Here is a 14,675-nt window from a genome sequence, read left to right as displayed (position 1 = left end):
ATACTATGTGCACCCCCGGAGGGTGCAGCACAGGGACATTTATTTAAAATGCTGAATATTCTGTTGTTTTAAAATAAGAAGTCAACATTGTGCTTTTTTTTGTAAAATAAAATATGTCGTCTTTGGACAGAAATACGAGGCTCAGAATCAAACCAGCAAGCCTCCGTTCAGCTGAATGTTGGTGTGAGTTGTAACTGTGCAGCTGTGTTCATCACTAAAGGTGCATAACAACATTTCATTCTATTGTTGCACAGAAGGAAAAAAAAAACTACCTTGGGACTTTTTTTGTTTCACAGGATAAACCAAAGATTGACCTCCGTTGAGGGTTTTTGTTTGTTTGTTTGTTTATTTGCTGTTTTGCTGTTGCCTTAAGCATCATGATAGAGCCCAGTAAAGCTGATATCAGCGTGCATGTTGCTTCATCTAGTGAAAAAAAGCGCTTATGGAATATTTGTGTGCAAATGTTTGAATGCAGTTTATAATCATCCGGTTCAAGTATAGGTCAGATTATTTTTTTTTTGTTATTGCTTATTGTGTTTTAAAATTTGACTCCAAGGGGGGAAAAAACAATTTGAGTAATAAAATCTGTTCTGATTCTGACTTTCATTATGTTGTCTGTGAGATTTATTTTGAAAGAGACATTTTAAGAAGTGAAATAAATATTCAGGCAAGTTATTTGTTATTCTTTGATCTAGTTTTATTACTTCTAAATTATTTATTGAGGAAAACTACAAAATATTGGATGATTCAAGCCTCTAAAATGTGGAGGATCTGTTGCTCTTTCCTCTTTTCATTTTAAACTGAAGATTTTTGGAGTTTTGGACTGTTGGGGGGAAAAAATGGAAAGAATCAGCATAAACAAACATTTCATCATGAAATGTATCAAACGCTGGACTTTTATACCCAGAAATCCAGTTTTCTGTCAGTGTTTGGCACATTCTCGCTCCTGTCAGCTCTTTTTAGTCTAAGCCTGAATATAAATCTAGATGATACTTTAAACAGTCAGAGGTAGATGTTGAAACTTTGCCAGATGACTGAAGGACTTGTGTTAAAATGAGCCAGTGGAGCAACACAAAGATTACAGATCTCTCTTTTCTTTTTCATGGATAAAAAAAATACCATTCTCATCCATAGAAAATTACAGGGAGCATGTGGAACAGATCTATATTTACACATGTATGAATAGATGTTATCTTTAGAGTTACAAAAAATACATTATTTCTGGTAGCTGTTTACAAGCTAAATGCAATGCAGTGATTCAAGTTAGACATCGGTGGAAAATTAAAACAGTACATTGTGATACACAGATGTATAAACAGCATGTTACTGTTATTATTGGCAAGTCATTACGTTATTGGCTTCTTACATATAAAAAATGGTCAAAGTGATTACGTTATTGGACTTATTGGCTGCTACAGGTCCCTCCAAATGGTCAAATGATAAATCTGAGGGGTTGTAAAATGAACGATAAGGGGTTAAAATTGATTAATTTTTCTTTGCAAAATATTGGATCATTTTCAGCCATTATATTGATTTAGGGCCCCATTTTACGGTTGGCGCACAGCGGATGCGGCTACAGCCCCTGCATCTAAGTAAGGCTATAGCGTTACCTTAATGAGATCAATGTGTGGATGACTCATAAAATCACAATAACTGATTAGTCTACATCTAAGTAAGGCTATAGCCTTACTACAGCCCCAAGATCTAAGTAAGGATTTAGCCTTACCTTGATGAGATCAATGTGTGGATGACTCATAAAATCACAACAACTGATTAGTCTACATCTAAGTGAGGCAACAGCCTTACCTTGATGAGATCAATGTGTGGATGACTCAATAAATAACAACAACTGATTAGTCTACATATAAGTAGGGCTATAGCTTTACCTTGATGAGATCAATGTGTGGATGACTCCTAAAATCACAACAACTGATTAGTCTACATCTACGTAAGGCTATAGCCTTCCTACAGCCCCTACATCTAGTAAGGCTATAGCCATACTACAGCCCCAAGATCTAAGTAAGGATTTATCCTTACCTTGATGAGATCAATGTGTGGATGACTCATAAAATCACAACAACTGATTAGTCTACATCTAAGTAGGGCTATAGCCTTACCTTGATGAGACACAATGTGTGGATCAGGGTTTACGTTGGCTGTTATAATAATATTATGTGATATAACCTATAAGATATGTTGCCTTGACAGCAACAACAACAACAAAGTTGTGCAAAAGTTTCGTTTCCTTCCGTTTCATTAAGAACTTCACTGAGTATTTGATCATGTCACTGACTGTAGCACTTATAAATCACACTGCAAATAAATGTGAATTCTCTGTGGAATTCGCATCACTAATAAAAGGACCACAAAGTGAATTCGTATTATGATGTACATCAACATATTAAAAAAAAGTCACAATGACATGTCACTATGTATCAGAATCAGTCAATGGCAGTAATGATCAATGAAACTGTCAATGTAGTCATGTGACCAATCCTGGTAAATCCGTCATCAACCCTTTTGGGAATATCCAAATCCACTTTTGCTATTTTAATGGCGGAAAAATGGTCACTGCGCCAGGCGCATGGTCTAAAAGGGTCGGACTTAAGTCATGTCATTAATCATAGGCGTGTTTTGGGCGTAACACGTGTTAAACCAATCAGAGTGTCATCTCGCATTCCAGGTGCGCTGTCACCTTGGCGGATAGTTAGTTTGATGACAGATTTACCAGGATTGGTCACGTTGCTACATTGACAGTTTCATCGATCATTACTGCCATTGATTGATTCTGATATATGGTGGCACGTCATTGTGACTTTTTAAAAATATGTTGATGTACATTATAATACGAATTCACATTGTGGTCCTTTTATTAGTGATGTCTTGCATGTTTGTGTGCTGCTGCGCCCGTGTGTGCGTAACAAGCACAGTGTCTGCGCGCTGCGCTCCCGCCTATATAGGAGCATATTGGACTCTTGATAATGCGCCCTTAAATAACAGTGACATATGTGCCAGTGACTTTAGATCATTTTTTTTTTGGTCAGTAGCGCAATCGCTTTCCTCTGCCTCAAAATAGCAACTCGCCACCAATGCGCCTGACCACACCTCATTTTGAGACCAACACGCCCATAGGCGCACAGACTGGTGCAAGTGCATTTGCTATTTAGACAACGTGGGCGCAGGGCGAGAAAATGACAACTGCGCGGGGGGAAACTAAAGACACATGTGCCACGCCCACCATCCGCAAGATGGGGCCCCTAATGTGTAGTGTCATTCATGTTTTTTTCGGTGTAAAATGTTCATCTGAAGGGTAATATAGCTTTCAAATAAATGTAGTGGATTAGAAAGTACAATATTTCCTTCTGAAATGTAGTAAGAGTGAAAGTAGAGAGCAGCATCAAATAGAAAATACTCCAGTAAAGGACTAGTTCCTCAAAATTGTACTTAAGTAGTACACATTACATCCCATTAATTAAGTTCAATAACTACAACTGTAAATTTAAAACTACATTACATGGGTTCATCTTTAAATTACAATCATCATCATCATCATCATCATCATCATATCCATTAAGATCATTGTGATCCTATAAAAATATTGATTATAGCTGCTCTCACACATAGCCTATATTTAACTTTGTGACAGCTGACACATGTTAATGCTCTGATAACTTGTGGTATAAGTGTGACTTGATTACAACACACTGGACTTCTTTCATTTTTACTGCAGATACTTCACATTTCATGACTCGGCACAAACTGTCTTTAAACATTTAACAGCTTGTGTCTGTTTAAGTGTTTCGAGGGGAAATAACTGAAGCAGGCCCAATCATTACTTTTTTTTCTCCTTTTATTGTTTATAAAATACCAACATAAATACATAAAGGAGACTGACTGATATTGCTGTGTGTGGATGCGTGTGTGTGTGAAACAGAGGAGCAGGCGGGGGAAAAAAAGACACCAACTAAAAACAAATGCTCCACCCCTCTGTAACGAACACACAGTGGCTTTTACTAGTCAGGAAAAAAAAAACACAAAAAAGAAAAGAAAAAAAAAGTCACCTTTACTTCACATACTGTGTGTGGACAGCAAGAGTAGAGAGAGACGTGTCGTACGATCAAAGATAAAAATCACGTTAAATAAAAATGAACCAAAAAAAACTAATAATAAAATACTGCAATACAAAAGCAGCTAAACCTCCATCTGTTAAAAGAGACATGATGAGGAGGAGGGAGGAGGAGGAGGAAGGTGTGAAGGTCCATCTACAGACAGACAGATAGACGCACATACAGGATATTCAATATGTGTTATAGAGCAGCAGTGGCAGCTCTGGGTCCAAAGGTGAAACACAGACACCCATGCTTCACTCTTTTCTTTCACTTTCCTCCTTCATCGCCTTTCTGATTACTCGCAAAAAAAAAACACGAAGGAAAGGAAACTAACGCTGTCATAATTTAAGCGACCTTCCCCTCCAAACCCTCCACCAACATCAGCATTTACAGAACCCCGCCCCCTCCTCACACCGTGCTCTTCGTAGTGTTTCCAAAGTCAACTTGGTTACACTCTCTCACTTTTTTATATTCATAAGCCGTAACATCACCATCTGTACACCAAGGCAGGTTTTTTTAAAATGTTTTTTTTTTTTGTTTTTTTTAAATGCAAACTACAATCATCTGTTTGGAGCGCAAAGCAGTTTTCCTAACGTCTTTTTTTTTTTTGTTTACAGTGAAGATGCTTTTATAGGCTACGAAGGCAGGGAGGGTAAAAAACACCGAAGAAGGAGCGTAAAGGGAATGTGACGAGACACACACAGCAGAGATGCGGCTGACTTCATTTAACAAGGATCTTCTTCTCCAAGCTCCGACTCCTAAATTTGACCTCAGACTGCAATAAAAAAACCTCAGGAAGCCAAAGCTTGCTCTCTCTTTCTCTCTCTCTCTCTCTCTCTCTCTCACTCTCTTTTTTCAGGTATTTGTCTCCACAAACTTTAAAACTAAGGTCGGCTTTGTTCATTGGCTAATGTATATATATGTGTAGATAAGTGGTGGAGCCGCACCACTTTCGTGTAATACCTGCTACCTGAAATGTATATATACACATTAACATAAACACAGCCTAAGAGACACGGAACCACAATACTTAAAAAAACGAACTGTGGATACGTTGCCGTGACAGCTGATTCACCAGAGACGATAAAAGAAGCAGAGACACACACTAACAGACTAATGGCCTTGAGTCAGATTTTTTGGGGGATGGGTTTCTGTACTCAAACTCTGCTGTTCTGGTTTGACCCTCGTGGCTTTTATGCTACCGGGGGTGAAGTGTGTTGGAACGCTGCGACGTGAGAGACGACGGCCCCCGAAACTGATCCGAGCCGTTAACGTTATCGTGTTTAAAACATTTAGCGGTTTGCGTCTGTGTTTTTTTAGTTCTTACAGTCAAAGACTAACGTGGCAAAGACGACCGTGTTACCGGAGAGAAAACATGGCGGTGGGAGAAGGAGGAGGGAGGGGGGGCTAAAAACTAGAATTGTCCAATCGCTGGCCAGGGTGGAAGAGAAGAAGGAAGGCCGTTTTTCACTGGGCGCTGACGACGGTGCCGAAGGTCTCCTGGGAGGCGTAGACCATGTAGAGGAAGCCGTCCTGGTCCCGCTCCCGCTCGTACACCTCAGAGATGGCCGCAGACACGGACACCATGCTGTGACCGTTCACCAGCAGGAAGAAAGCCTGGTTGGAGTTTAGCTGGAGGCGCCTCCTGGTGGGGGAGAGAAGACATGACAGGGAGTGAGAGAGGAGAAGACAAGAGAAAGGTGAGGAAAACCAAGAAGAGGAGGGGAAAAAAGAGGGAAGGAGAGGACAGGTAAGGAAAGAAAAAAGGAAATGAAAAGAGGAGAGAGGAAAGGGGACAAGAAGAGGAAATCAAAAAAAGAGAAAATGGAGAAAAAGAGGGGAGGAGATGACAGGAAAGGAAAGAAGAGAGGAGAAGAGAAGAGAGGAGTTGAGGTGTACCTGATAATCTTGATGAGTTCACTCATGTTGACGTGGTCTGGCACCAGGAACTTGGTCTTGTCCAGGATGGGGAGCTGTTTTTCTCCTTTATACCTCTCAATGATCACCTGCAGCACACACACACAAACACACACACACACACACACACACACAAACACACATCAGTGAGTGCTCTACAGTTACACAGATGCTGTATTTTCTACCCTGACCATTTTCTAATCTGACGTCTGCGATCGATACCAGGGATGAAACAGGAAGATGAAGTCACACATATCAGATGATGATGATGATGATGATGAAGACGACGAAGAACACTGTCTCTCTTGCTTTGTCAAACTGTCCAGAGACTTCTTTTCACTCAGACATTTAATCAAGTTAAGACTTGTGCTGCTGTGAAAGAGCTCTGATGAAGAGCAGTGCAGAGGCACAAGGAGCGCTTCATCATCAATGACATGAGTCATCTGTAACAGTGATCATCTGAGGCTGGCTGCCGCCGAGCATCTGACTCTCACTTTATACAATAGAAAACACTCATTAGCTGGTCTGAGCTGCTTGTGATAAGGCTGCGTCTTCCAGGAGTGGCAGCAGTCTGTCTGAATGCCGGTCGAGTCAAATTAAAGCTCAAAAAACACATTTTGTGGGGGGCTTTAAAATCTGCATAACACACACACACACACTATCTTTAGATGTTTATTTTTATTATTATTATTATTATTATTAATAATAATAACATCATCATCATCATAGTATACTTATACTTATTACTTATTGTAAATATATAGTAAGATGTCACGATTGATGCTTTAGGAAAGTCTTTAAACATGATTTTGTAATGTGAATATGATGACAAATGTGTAGAATTTCATTTTATGGAGCCAAAACATTCAAATAGGTTCAAAAAAGTCTATCACTTGACTATAAAGTAGGCTTCTCTCTATCTCTAATAGGTTTTAATTCCAGCTGTTTGAATGCTGATTTTGGATTTGGTTTTAATAAACACAACTTTTTGCATATAAAAAAATGTGTATCAGCTGCACAAAAATGTAGAGAAGATGCATTTTATTTTTCTGTTTTTGTGTAGTGTTTTATAGTGGGAAAGGTCCAGCTGAAAGAAATGTGTTTACAGTGTTTTTACAGCTCTCGAGTGTAAAAACTGGTCTAATCCTAATCTGATCCTGAGCAGTATGTAATGGTTATATTTCATATTTATTCTTCTATTGTCGTATTGTTTTGAGACATGTCTGTTTTAGTCTTACTTAAGTTGTGTCTCCTTGCACTTTGATCCCCATTTTTTCACTATGCCTTACCAAAATGTATAGTAAAAATAACAAAAAAAGGAACGTGAAGTCCGATATTAACTCTCCTTTTAGCTCTGTGTTTGGTCTCCACCATCTCCTGAAGGAAATCTCTCTCTTTTTAGCTACTAAATGCTCCACTCACTACGAGCACCAGCTAGAAAATAACAGCTGCTTCCTTTGAATGTAAATTATACTGATGAGAGCTGTGATAGTGAGCAAAAAGAAACAGTTAAACTGAGGGCTGAAAATCATTTTGTGTGGCTGCCATTTGGAGCGACACCTTCATATGATCCATCGTTCCTGTATGCTATTAGAACAATTATTGATTAAAGCCCCTCTAAATATTGATTGAAACCCCTTTAAATGTTGTTTAAAGCCCACTTAAAAGGTTGATTAAAGCTCCTTTAAATATTGATTAAAGCCCCTGTAAAAGTTGATTAAAGCTCCTTTAAATGTTGATTAAAGCCCCTTTAAAGACAGAAAAAACATCTAACCAAATCCCAGATCGATGATATTGAATTATCCATCATGATAGCCTCTGTATATTGATTTTCATCCAAGCTCTCCAATGTAAGCTGATATACTAATATAATAATACATAATGTAATACCTGTAATACATAGATCAATTGGTCAGTTGATCGTTTGTATAATTGCATAAGGAGCCAGACCAGTAAATTGGTCAGAATGATGTATAATATAGAAACAGTGTTGCAGTTACATAGTTTGCCTACTAGAGAGCGCTGATGAGTTCATTTTCCATCTGTAAAATGTCCCACTCACAATATACCTTGGTCACAATTCTTTAAAAATAAAATAAAATTGGTTTAATTGGCCACAGAAATCCAGTATTATTTTGGGCTTTAATTGTGTCTTTTATTATCTGTTCAATATGCTTCTTGGGAAAAACACATAAAAAAAAGTTTACTGAGCTGTAGATAATTCATCTGTAACATCTGTAACTTTTCCCTGTATAAATAATAATGATGAATATTAAAATAATAACACATTGCTGCATCAGGCAGTGATTTTGAAGACGTGTCTGTCTCTTTAACACATGAACGGAGGCAGATTTTATTGTTCAAGCGAGGCAGGAACTGAGAGCTATAATCAGTCTGTCACCCACCACACCCCACCCCTGAATGGCTCCAATGTGGCTGTCTGGATGGAGTTACATTACAGTGACACAGCGCATCTGCCTCTGGTCTCAACACTTCCCATGACATGGCAGTTTATAACCCCAGGAGACTACACAGGAAACAGACACGCACACGCGCACACACACACACACACACACACACACACACACACACACACACACACACACACACACACACACACACACTGGGGTGCTTTTAAGATGAGCTGTAGCCTTACTTGGGTGCAGCAGATGGAAGGCTGTGCTGATACTCTATCTCAAAATGATAAAACGAGCAGGTGAAACATGAGGTGCATGTATATGTGTGTGTGTTTATTGGCAGTTGCTAAGAGACGACCGACTCGCCTCACTCACAAGCTTACAATTCAGTCAACCTTTGCTAGAAAAGTAGAAACCCACGCCTGATTTGTTCATCTAAATTAATAAAATGAGAACCGGTGGGGCGGGACAGGCGACACATCACCCTTCAGAAACGGAGAGAAGGCCGACACGAGAATTAAAGTGACTGACATTTAAAAAAAAAAAAAAAGAGTACAGCCAGGAAACATGTGGTAACGCTTTCCGTTGTAAAGGGTCTTGTTCTTACTCGTGTCTTCCTGGAACACGTATCGTGCTGATTGATTCCTACCCTGACGGTTATTCTAACGTAAAATCTGCTTCCTCTCAGCTTTGGAGCAAATGAGTGAAGGCTCATCTGATTTTTAAACACGTGGGTGCACTCACAGGTATCTTGTTGGGGTGCTGCTCCCGGATCAGTCGGACATCTTCTACTCTCTGCTCTGTGAGGGCAGAAAAAAAAAGACAGTGGTTAACCAGCTGACAGAAGTCAAGAGGTCAAGAGAATCGGGTCACACTGATAAAACATTAATGAGGTCAAAACTAAAGATAAACATCTAGGTAAAAAAAACCCCAAATAAACAAGGATTAACAGATGTTTTGTGCAGTGTTTAAATCACCTGTCTGTTGTGTGTAATGCCTATGAAGAACAGTGTTGTTGTTCTTATGATCTCTGGTTAAACAGGTTTGTAGAGGTGTCACATATCATACATACTTCTAAGACCCACGCTGAAGACTGCAGTCAGCTCTAATTCATCAGATCCCATCTAAAAAAATAATAACTATAAAACTATTATTGAAGATTACACTGTTGGGTTTTTGATAGAGCCCAATGGAAACATGAGGGAACAATGTATTTAACAGATTGCTTAGTGGGCCGAGGCTCTCGAGTGAAAACGTAATGGGCTTTTCCTTAAATCCACTCATGCTGTGACCGCATTGTTCCACAGCGATTAGCAAGATTATCACATAAAAATTACAATTCACTCCTTTTCTGTTTAATCAGTGCAATTACACATTCATGACCCTGTATGGTTTTGCTTCCCTTACAATAAATGAATAATAAATAAATGAGACACAAGCATGTCAAACACACCACAGCCGCCTGCAAGCCATGAAACCCAAATGTCTCATTTACATAATGTGGATCGAATTCATAAGTCGACGCAGGATGAGATGAGACGGATGTTCCCAGACCTTCCTGAAGGAGTGTCAATGATTAATGTTTCCCAGCTGCTTTCAGTAAGAGCTGCAGCATTTAACTCTCAAATTTGACCCGTTTTTATATCAGAAATACATTTGAATTCTTTGGCTTTAAACGCAGTATGAGTTCAACTACAACATTAGTCTCTGTGTTGTTGCTATGTTGTTGCTATGTTGCTTTTATGTTTTGGATTGTTCAGCACTTTGGTCAACTGCTGTTTGAAATGTGCTTTATGAATACATTTGACTTTGAAATATGGATTTATCTCATCTAATTGGCTGAAAATCACATGGGTGGTTCCATGCTACATTAGTAGTAGTAGTAGAAGTATAACCATCACTGCTTTCATTGAATTGGGTGATAATTTGTACTTTATGCTTTACAAACAGTAAGATTGGCTCAATTGTGATCCAGGAGGACAACAGGTAAGATTATGTTGCTGCCATTCAAATAGTTGAAATGATTTCAAAACTGTATCCTGACTAAGTTTATTAGTTTGTGATAATCTGTCAACATATTTTCCTCTGAGTAAAACTGATTAATCATTTCTGCCTTTTTTAAACTAAAAAATAAACTATAATTTTATTTAAATGAGACTTATTGATCACAATTTCCAAAATAAGTGTTTTATTGAAGGTCAAACCAGACTAGGTCAATTTAGACCCCAAAGACGGCCGACAGCAACACGACAAGAGGGTTGAAAATCATCTTCACGTACATCTGGATGTTCTGATTGGGCGACAGTGTTGATGACATAAACCAGTGCAGGTGTTTTGTGAAGTTTAACCTCATCTCATGTGTAATTGAGCCAAAATACACAGCAACAGATACACCTCAGGCCTAGTGCACATTGACCTGACAACATCAATAACAACACTGTGTTTGTATTGTGGTCAAAACGGTCAGACAACAAACCGGAGCACACAGCAGTGAGAACATTACGATCACCATCACTTTTTAGGGGTTGTGAATTACAGTGGAACCTTCTGTCGAGACGGAGAAGCATCCAGAGCGTTTAACATCTAGAGTGGAGTCATCAGAGAAGTTCGCTCAAGTTTAGAGTTACCAGATATCCAGTCTTGTGACACGCTTGCTGAATGATGTTTGCCAAGAGGATCGCTGTGAGATTACTTAATTCAATCATCTGATTATATGCTGCTGCCAAAGGGAAATATTTGTCTTACTTAGGATGCCATTTTCATGTTAAACTCAAGGAATTGTTCTATGTTTACATTTCAATCAGGACGAATTCACCACCCAGAAAGAAGGGAAGCTCTGTGACTTGTCCATCTCATGACAGGACCTAGCAACAGACTGTCTTTGAGTCATCGCTTTTCAATGAAGTACAAAAATAAACAAATAAATCAGGGAAGTAGTTGACCCAAAGGCCTGTAGGTTTTTTCACAGTTTCGTCATAATATGGGAATTAGTCAGCGGCGTCCAGCTTGAATGGAATATTCTCTGTGGTTTCCTGACTCATTTTTATGACCCACAGTATAACACTGATTTTCAACTTAAAGTGATTCACCCAGCTCCCATTTGTCATTCTCATAGATTCCTCTCACCAAAAATCCTGTTTTGACACGTGATAAAAATAGATTATTCACAAGTTGGGACTCTATTTGCAAATCCAAACAAAAGATAGAGATAAAAAATACAGATGAAGTCTGGTTTCCTGGAAAGGAAACATAACAGGTTTAACAGGCTTGAGTTTTTGTGTGGCACGCAGGTCATCATTTGATCCATGTGGTTAGAAGACTCTGATATGTTTGGCTGATATATTTAGTGATGCTAAATATTAAATTAACTAGCAACTATTTGAATAATCGATTCATCATTTTAACTCATTTACTAAGAAAAAAACCCTCCAAATTCTCTGATTCCAGCTTCATAAAAGTGAGTAAACTGGATGTTTTTGGGATGTGGACAAAAGGAGGCATTTGAGGACATCACCAATGGGCTCTAGGAAACAGTGTTGAACATGTTTCACTATTTTATGAACCATGCAACTAATGAAAATAAATTAGTATAATATATAATAGTAGTTGCAGCCCTAGTTTGTGGTGTTCTATGAAAAAGATGTGTCATTTCCGGTTGTGTGGGTAAGAAATACAAATGTCAATAATCCACCTTCGAGGTTTGTCATGCTTCTCAGGGTGATTATAATGTCTTAGCTTAGCTTTGTAACGGATGTAATGGGACGTAAACGGTGTGGGTGACTGTCATGCCCATTGTATAACCTTTAAAAGTAAAAAGTATTTTGACTGTGTGTGGGGGGGTTACATAATAATGAAATGACACAGCAGTAGCTAACCAGCAGCTGGTGGTCACACTGCTAACAGCGGCTAACACTGAACCATATGTTCATGTGATTCAGTTAGCTTCACTGACTTTGTCTCGGTATTACACAGATGTTTATATGTTAAAAGCTTCACCATAACTTCACTCAAACAGGGGCGATTGTAGGATCAGACCTTCAGGGTGGGCCTAGTGTTGTGTTAAAGTCAGAAAATAAAGTGAATACAATACAATTATTATTTATTTATATTCTAGGGGCGCTGAGATCAAATTTAGGGGTGCTCTAAATCGCCCGTTCTCAGATATAGTTCAACCCACGTGACAACTTGTTTCTCCACGCGGGGCTGAGACTCACGTGCTCCTGTTGTGCAAATTTGGACCAATAACGTGAGGTTAAACTGGGAAGCAGTGACTCTATACTGGGAAAAAACAACAGGGAAGAAACAACGTGTTCTTCCCAGTTTTGCACAATGTGTATAACACTTACGTCATACTTAATGTGAGGAGTTGGTTGAATGTATATAACAGCTTACAAATAACACTAAAACGTTATTAATATAGCCTACATGACAAAGCGCAGAGCTCAGTGTCTGAGTGTCTGTGTTTACATAAAGCAGCTCAGGCCTCGTCTTGAGCTGTCTGTGCTGGGAACACAAAAGCGAAACTTAATCTAACTAAATGAAACTAAAAGACACGTTAAACACACTTTCATGTTCTATTTCACCCACCTCCCCTCCTCCCCTTCCTCCCCTCTTTTTTTAAACTCCTCTTTTCTCCTCCACAAAGTGCCCCATCCCCCAATCCTGCAGCTCTCTTTCTTTCTCTCTGCTCTGCATTTCGACACCACTTTGTTTTTCTCCCACACCGCTCTGACACAAATAAACACACTGTGGCGACGACAGGCCTACACTCAAAAGCCTTATTATATTATATTATATTATATTCGGTGCTGTAATTAACTCTATATGTAAACAAGTGGAGGATATTTCTATCTTTATCTTCCTGTATTTAAGTTGGCACAGAGCTCCGTACACGGTTAGCTTGTCTAATTAGCTGCACATAAACAAATCTCTGATGTAAGCTAGCCTCTTTAACGCACTGTTAAAGTATGAACCCAACTATAAGGACAAGATGAAGGATAATACTCGTCAGTGGGTTAATAACTTAACATTGCCTGTCCATATTAACGCAGTAATTCACTTCAGGCTACAGCTACAAACACACCGCATTCATGTATAGAAAGTTAACAGACGTAAATGAGCAGAGTTGTGTGTAAAATGGTGCAAAAAAACAAATATAACCTACCGAATGTCCTTCTTTGTTTGAAGGTTTTTTCTGAAGGCATATTGCGTCAAAGTCAACCAGTTGGCAGTAGATGAAAAACAGAGGTAGCAGCTGTGTCAAAGCTAAATAATCTATATATAAAAACTAAAAACGGTTTATAAAAGTGTCCGTGCTCACAGAGCCGCTAGCTCGTTGATAAAATAGTGACAGATGATGATCAGAAAGTAAGAAACGAATTGATGTCGTCGCTTCCTTCTCTGCTTGTTTTTATCGGGACGAGCTCAAGCAAGCAAAACAAACCTGTCAGCTGACCGGTGACGTCATGCGCCTCTCTCTCTCTCTCTCTCTCTCTCTCTCTCTCTCTCTCTCTCTCTCTCTTTCTCTCTCTCTGCACTCATATATGTGTTTCCGACAGTTGTATATTTGAGCTTCACTGTGCAGACTGACGGATGTGCAGGGTTTGATAGTAGAAGACTTGTCATTCATCGGCTGAGGGTGGAAAATTTCTCTGAGCTCATTGGATAAATCAATCAATCAATCAGAATTTAAGGGGCGGGCCTACCAGCAGGATTTGTGACATCACAACTAGTTTGGAAGCCAATCCCGGGGTCCGTTCCATAAAGCAAGCTCAGAAAAGCGGCGCTTATTGTCGAACACCTGACTTGAATGAGCCTAACAAATGAGATCAGGCTAAAGCGGTTCCATAAAGGCAGATCCACATTCTCACAATCAAACTAATTCAAGACAGGCTGAAGTATTCAGACTAATTGCGTGTCCACGCCATTCATGAGCAGCCCAAGACTTCAAACACAGATCAAATGGATTCACAATGACAAGATCCACCACAAAAGAGCCACAGAGCAGCAGTCTCCAGCACACACTTCTGCTGGAGACATATGAAGAATTTAAACATATGATCACAAAAAACAATACATAAAATCCAAGAGAAAGACTGACAGGATATTGCTGATCAACTGAATGGGTCTGATCTGTCTCTGTGCTCTTGTTGCAGTACCGTGTGTACTATGACAGCTCCTCGCTACAAGCTCCTCAATCAAGGGACATGAGAAACAGTGCATGGGTTGAGGT

General features: G+C 39.3%; 1 protein-coding gene across 1 annotated transcript; it reads right to left on the bottom strand.

The window, feature by feature from the left end:
* Nucleotides 1-5,429: 5,429 nt before the first annotated feature.
* On the bottom strand, nucleotides 5,430-13,875 carry map1lc3b (microtubule-associated protein 1 light chain 3 beta). The gene is made up of 4 exons (XM_053319090.1): nucleotides 13,608-13,875; nucleotides 9,188-9,243; nucleotides 6,009-6,115; nucleotides 5,430-5,754 (listed from the first exon to the last, which is right to left on the bottom strand). The coding sequence occupies exons 1-4, from the start codon at nucleotides 13,645-13,647 to the stop codon at nucleotides 5,577-5,579; spliced, it is 381 nt and encodes a 126-aa protein (XP_053175065.1). The 5' UTR covers nucleotides 13,648-13,875; the 3' UTR covers nucleotides 5,430-5,576.
* Nucleotides 13,876-14,675: the final 800 nt, after the last annotated feature.

Source organism: Scomber japonicus, chromosome 5, assembly GCF_027409825.1.
Source record: "Scomber japonicus isolate fScoJap1 chromosome 5, fScoJap1.pri, whole genome shotgun sequence".
Classification (NCBI taxonomy): Eukaryota; Metazoa; Chordata; class Actinopteri; order Scombriformes; family Scombridae; genus Scomber; species Scomber japonicus.
Note: the sequence above shows the minus strand (reverse complement) of the source record. Positions and strands in the feature narration are given on the sequence as shown.

Excerpts from the sequence above, each read along its gene's own strand:
- map1lc3b (XM_053319090.1), bottom strand. The coding sequence starts at position 13,647 with ATGCCTTCAGAAAAAACCTTCAAACAAAGAAGGACATTCG. Across the intron at positions 9,244-13,607 it reads CAAACAAAGAAGGACATTCG|AGCAGAGAGTAGAAGATGTC; the intron begins GTAGGTTATATT and ends CTGCCCTCACAG. Across the intron at positions 5,755-6,008 it reads GAACTCATCAAGATTATCAG|GAGGCGCCTCCAGCTAAACT; the intron begins GTACACCTCAAC and ends CTCCCCCACCAG.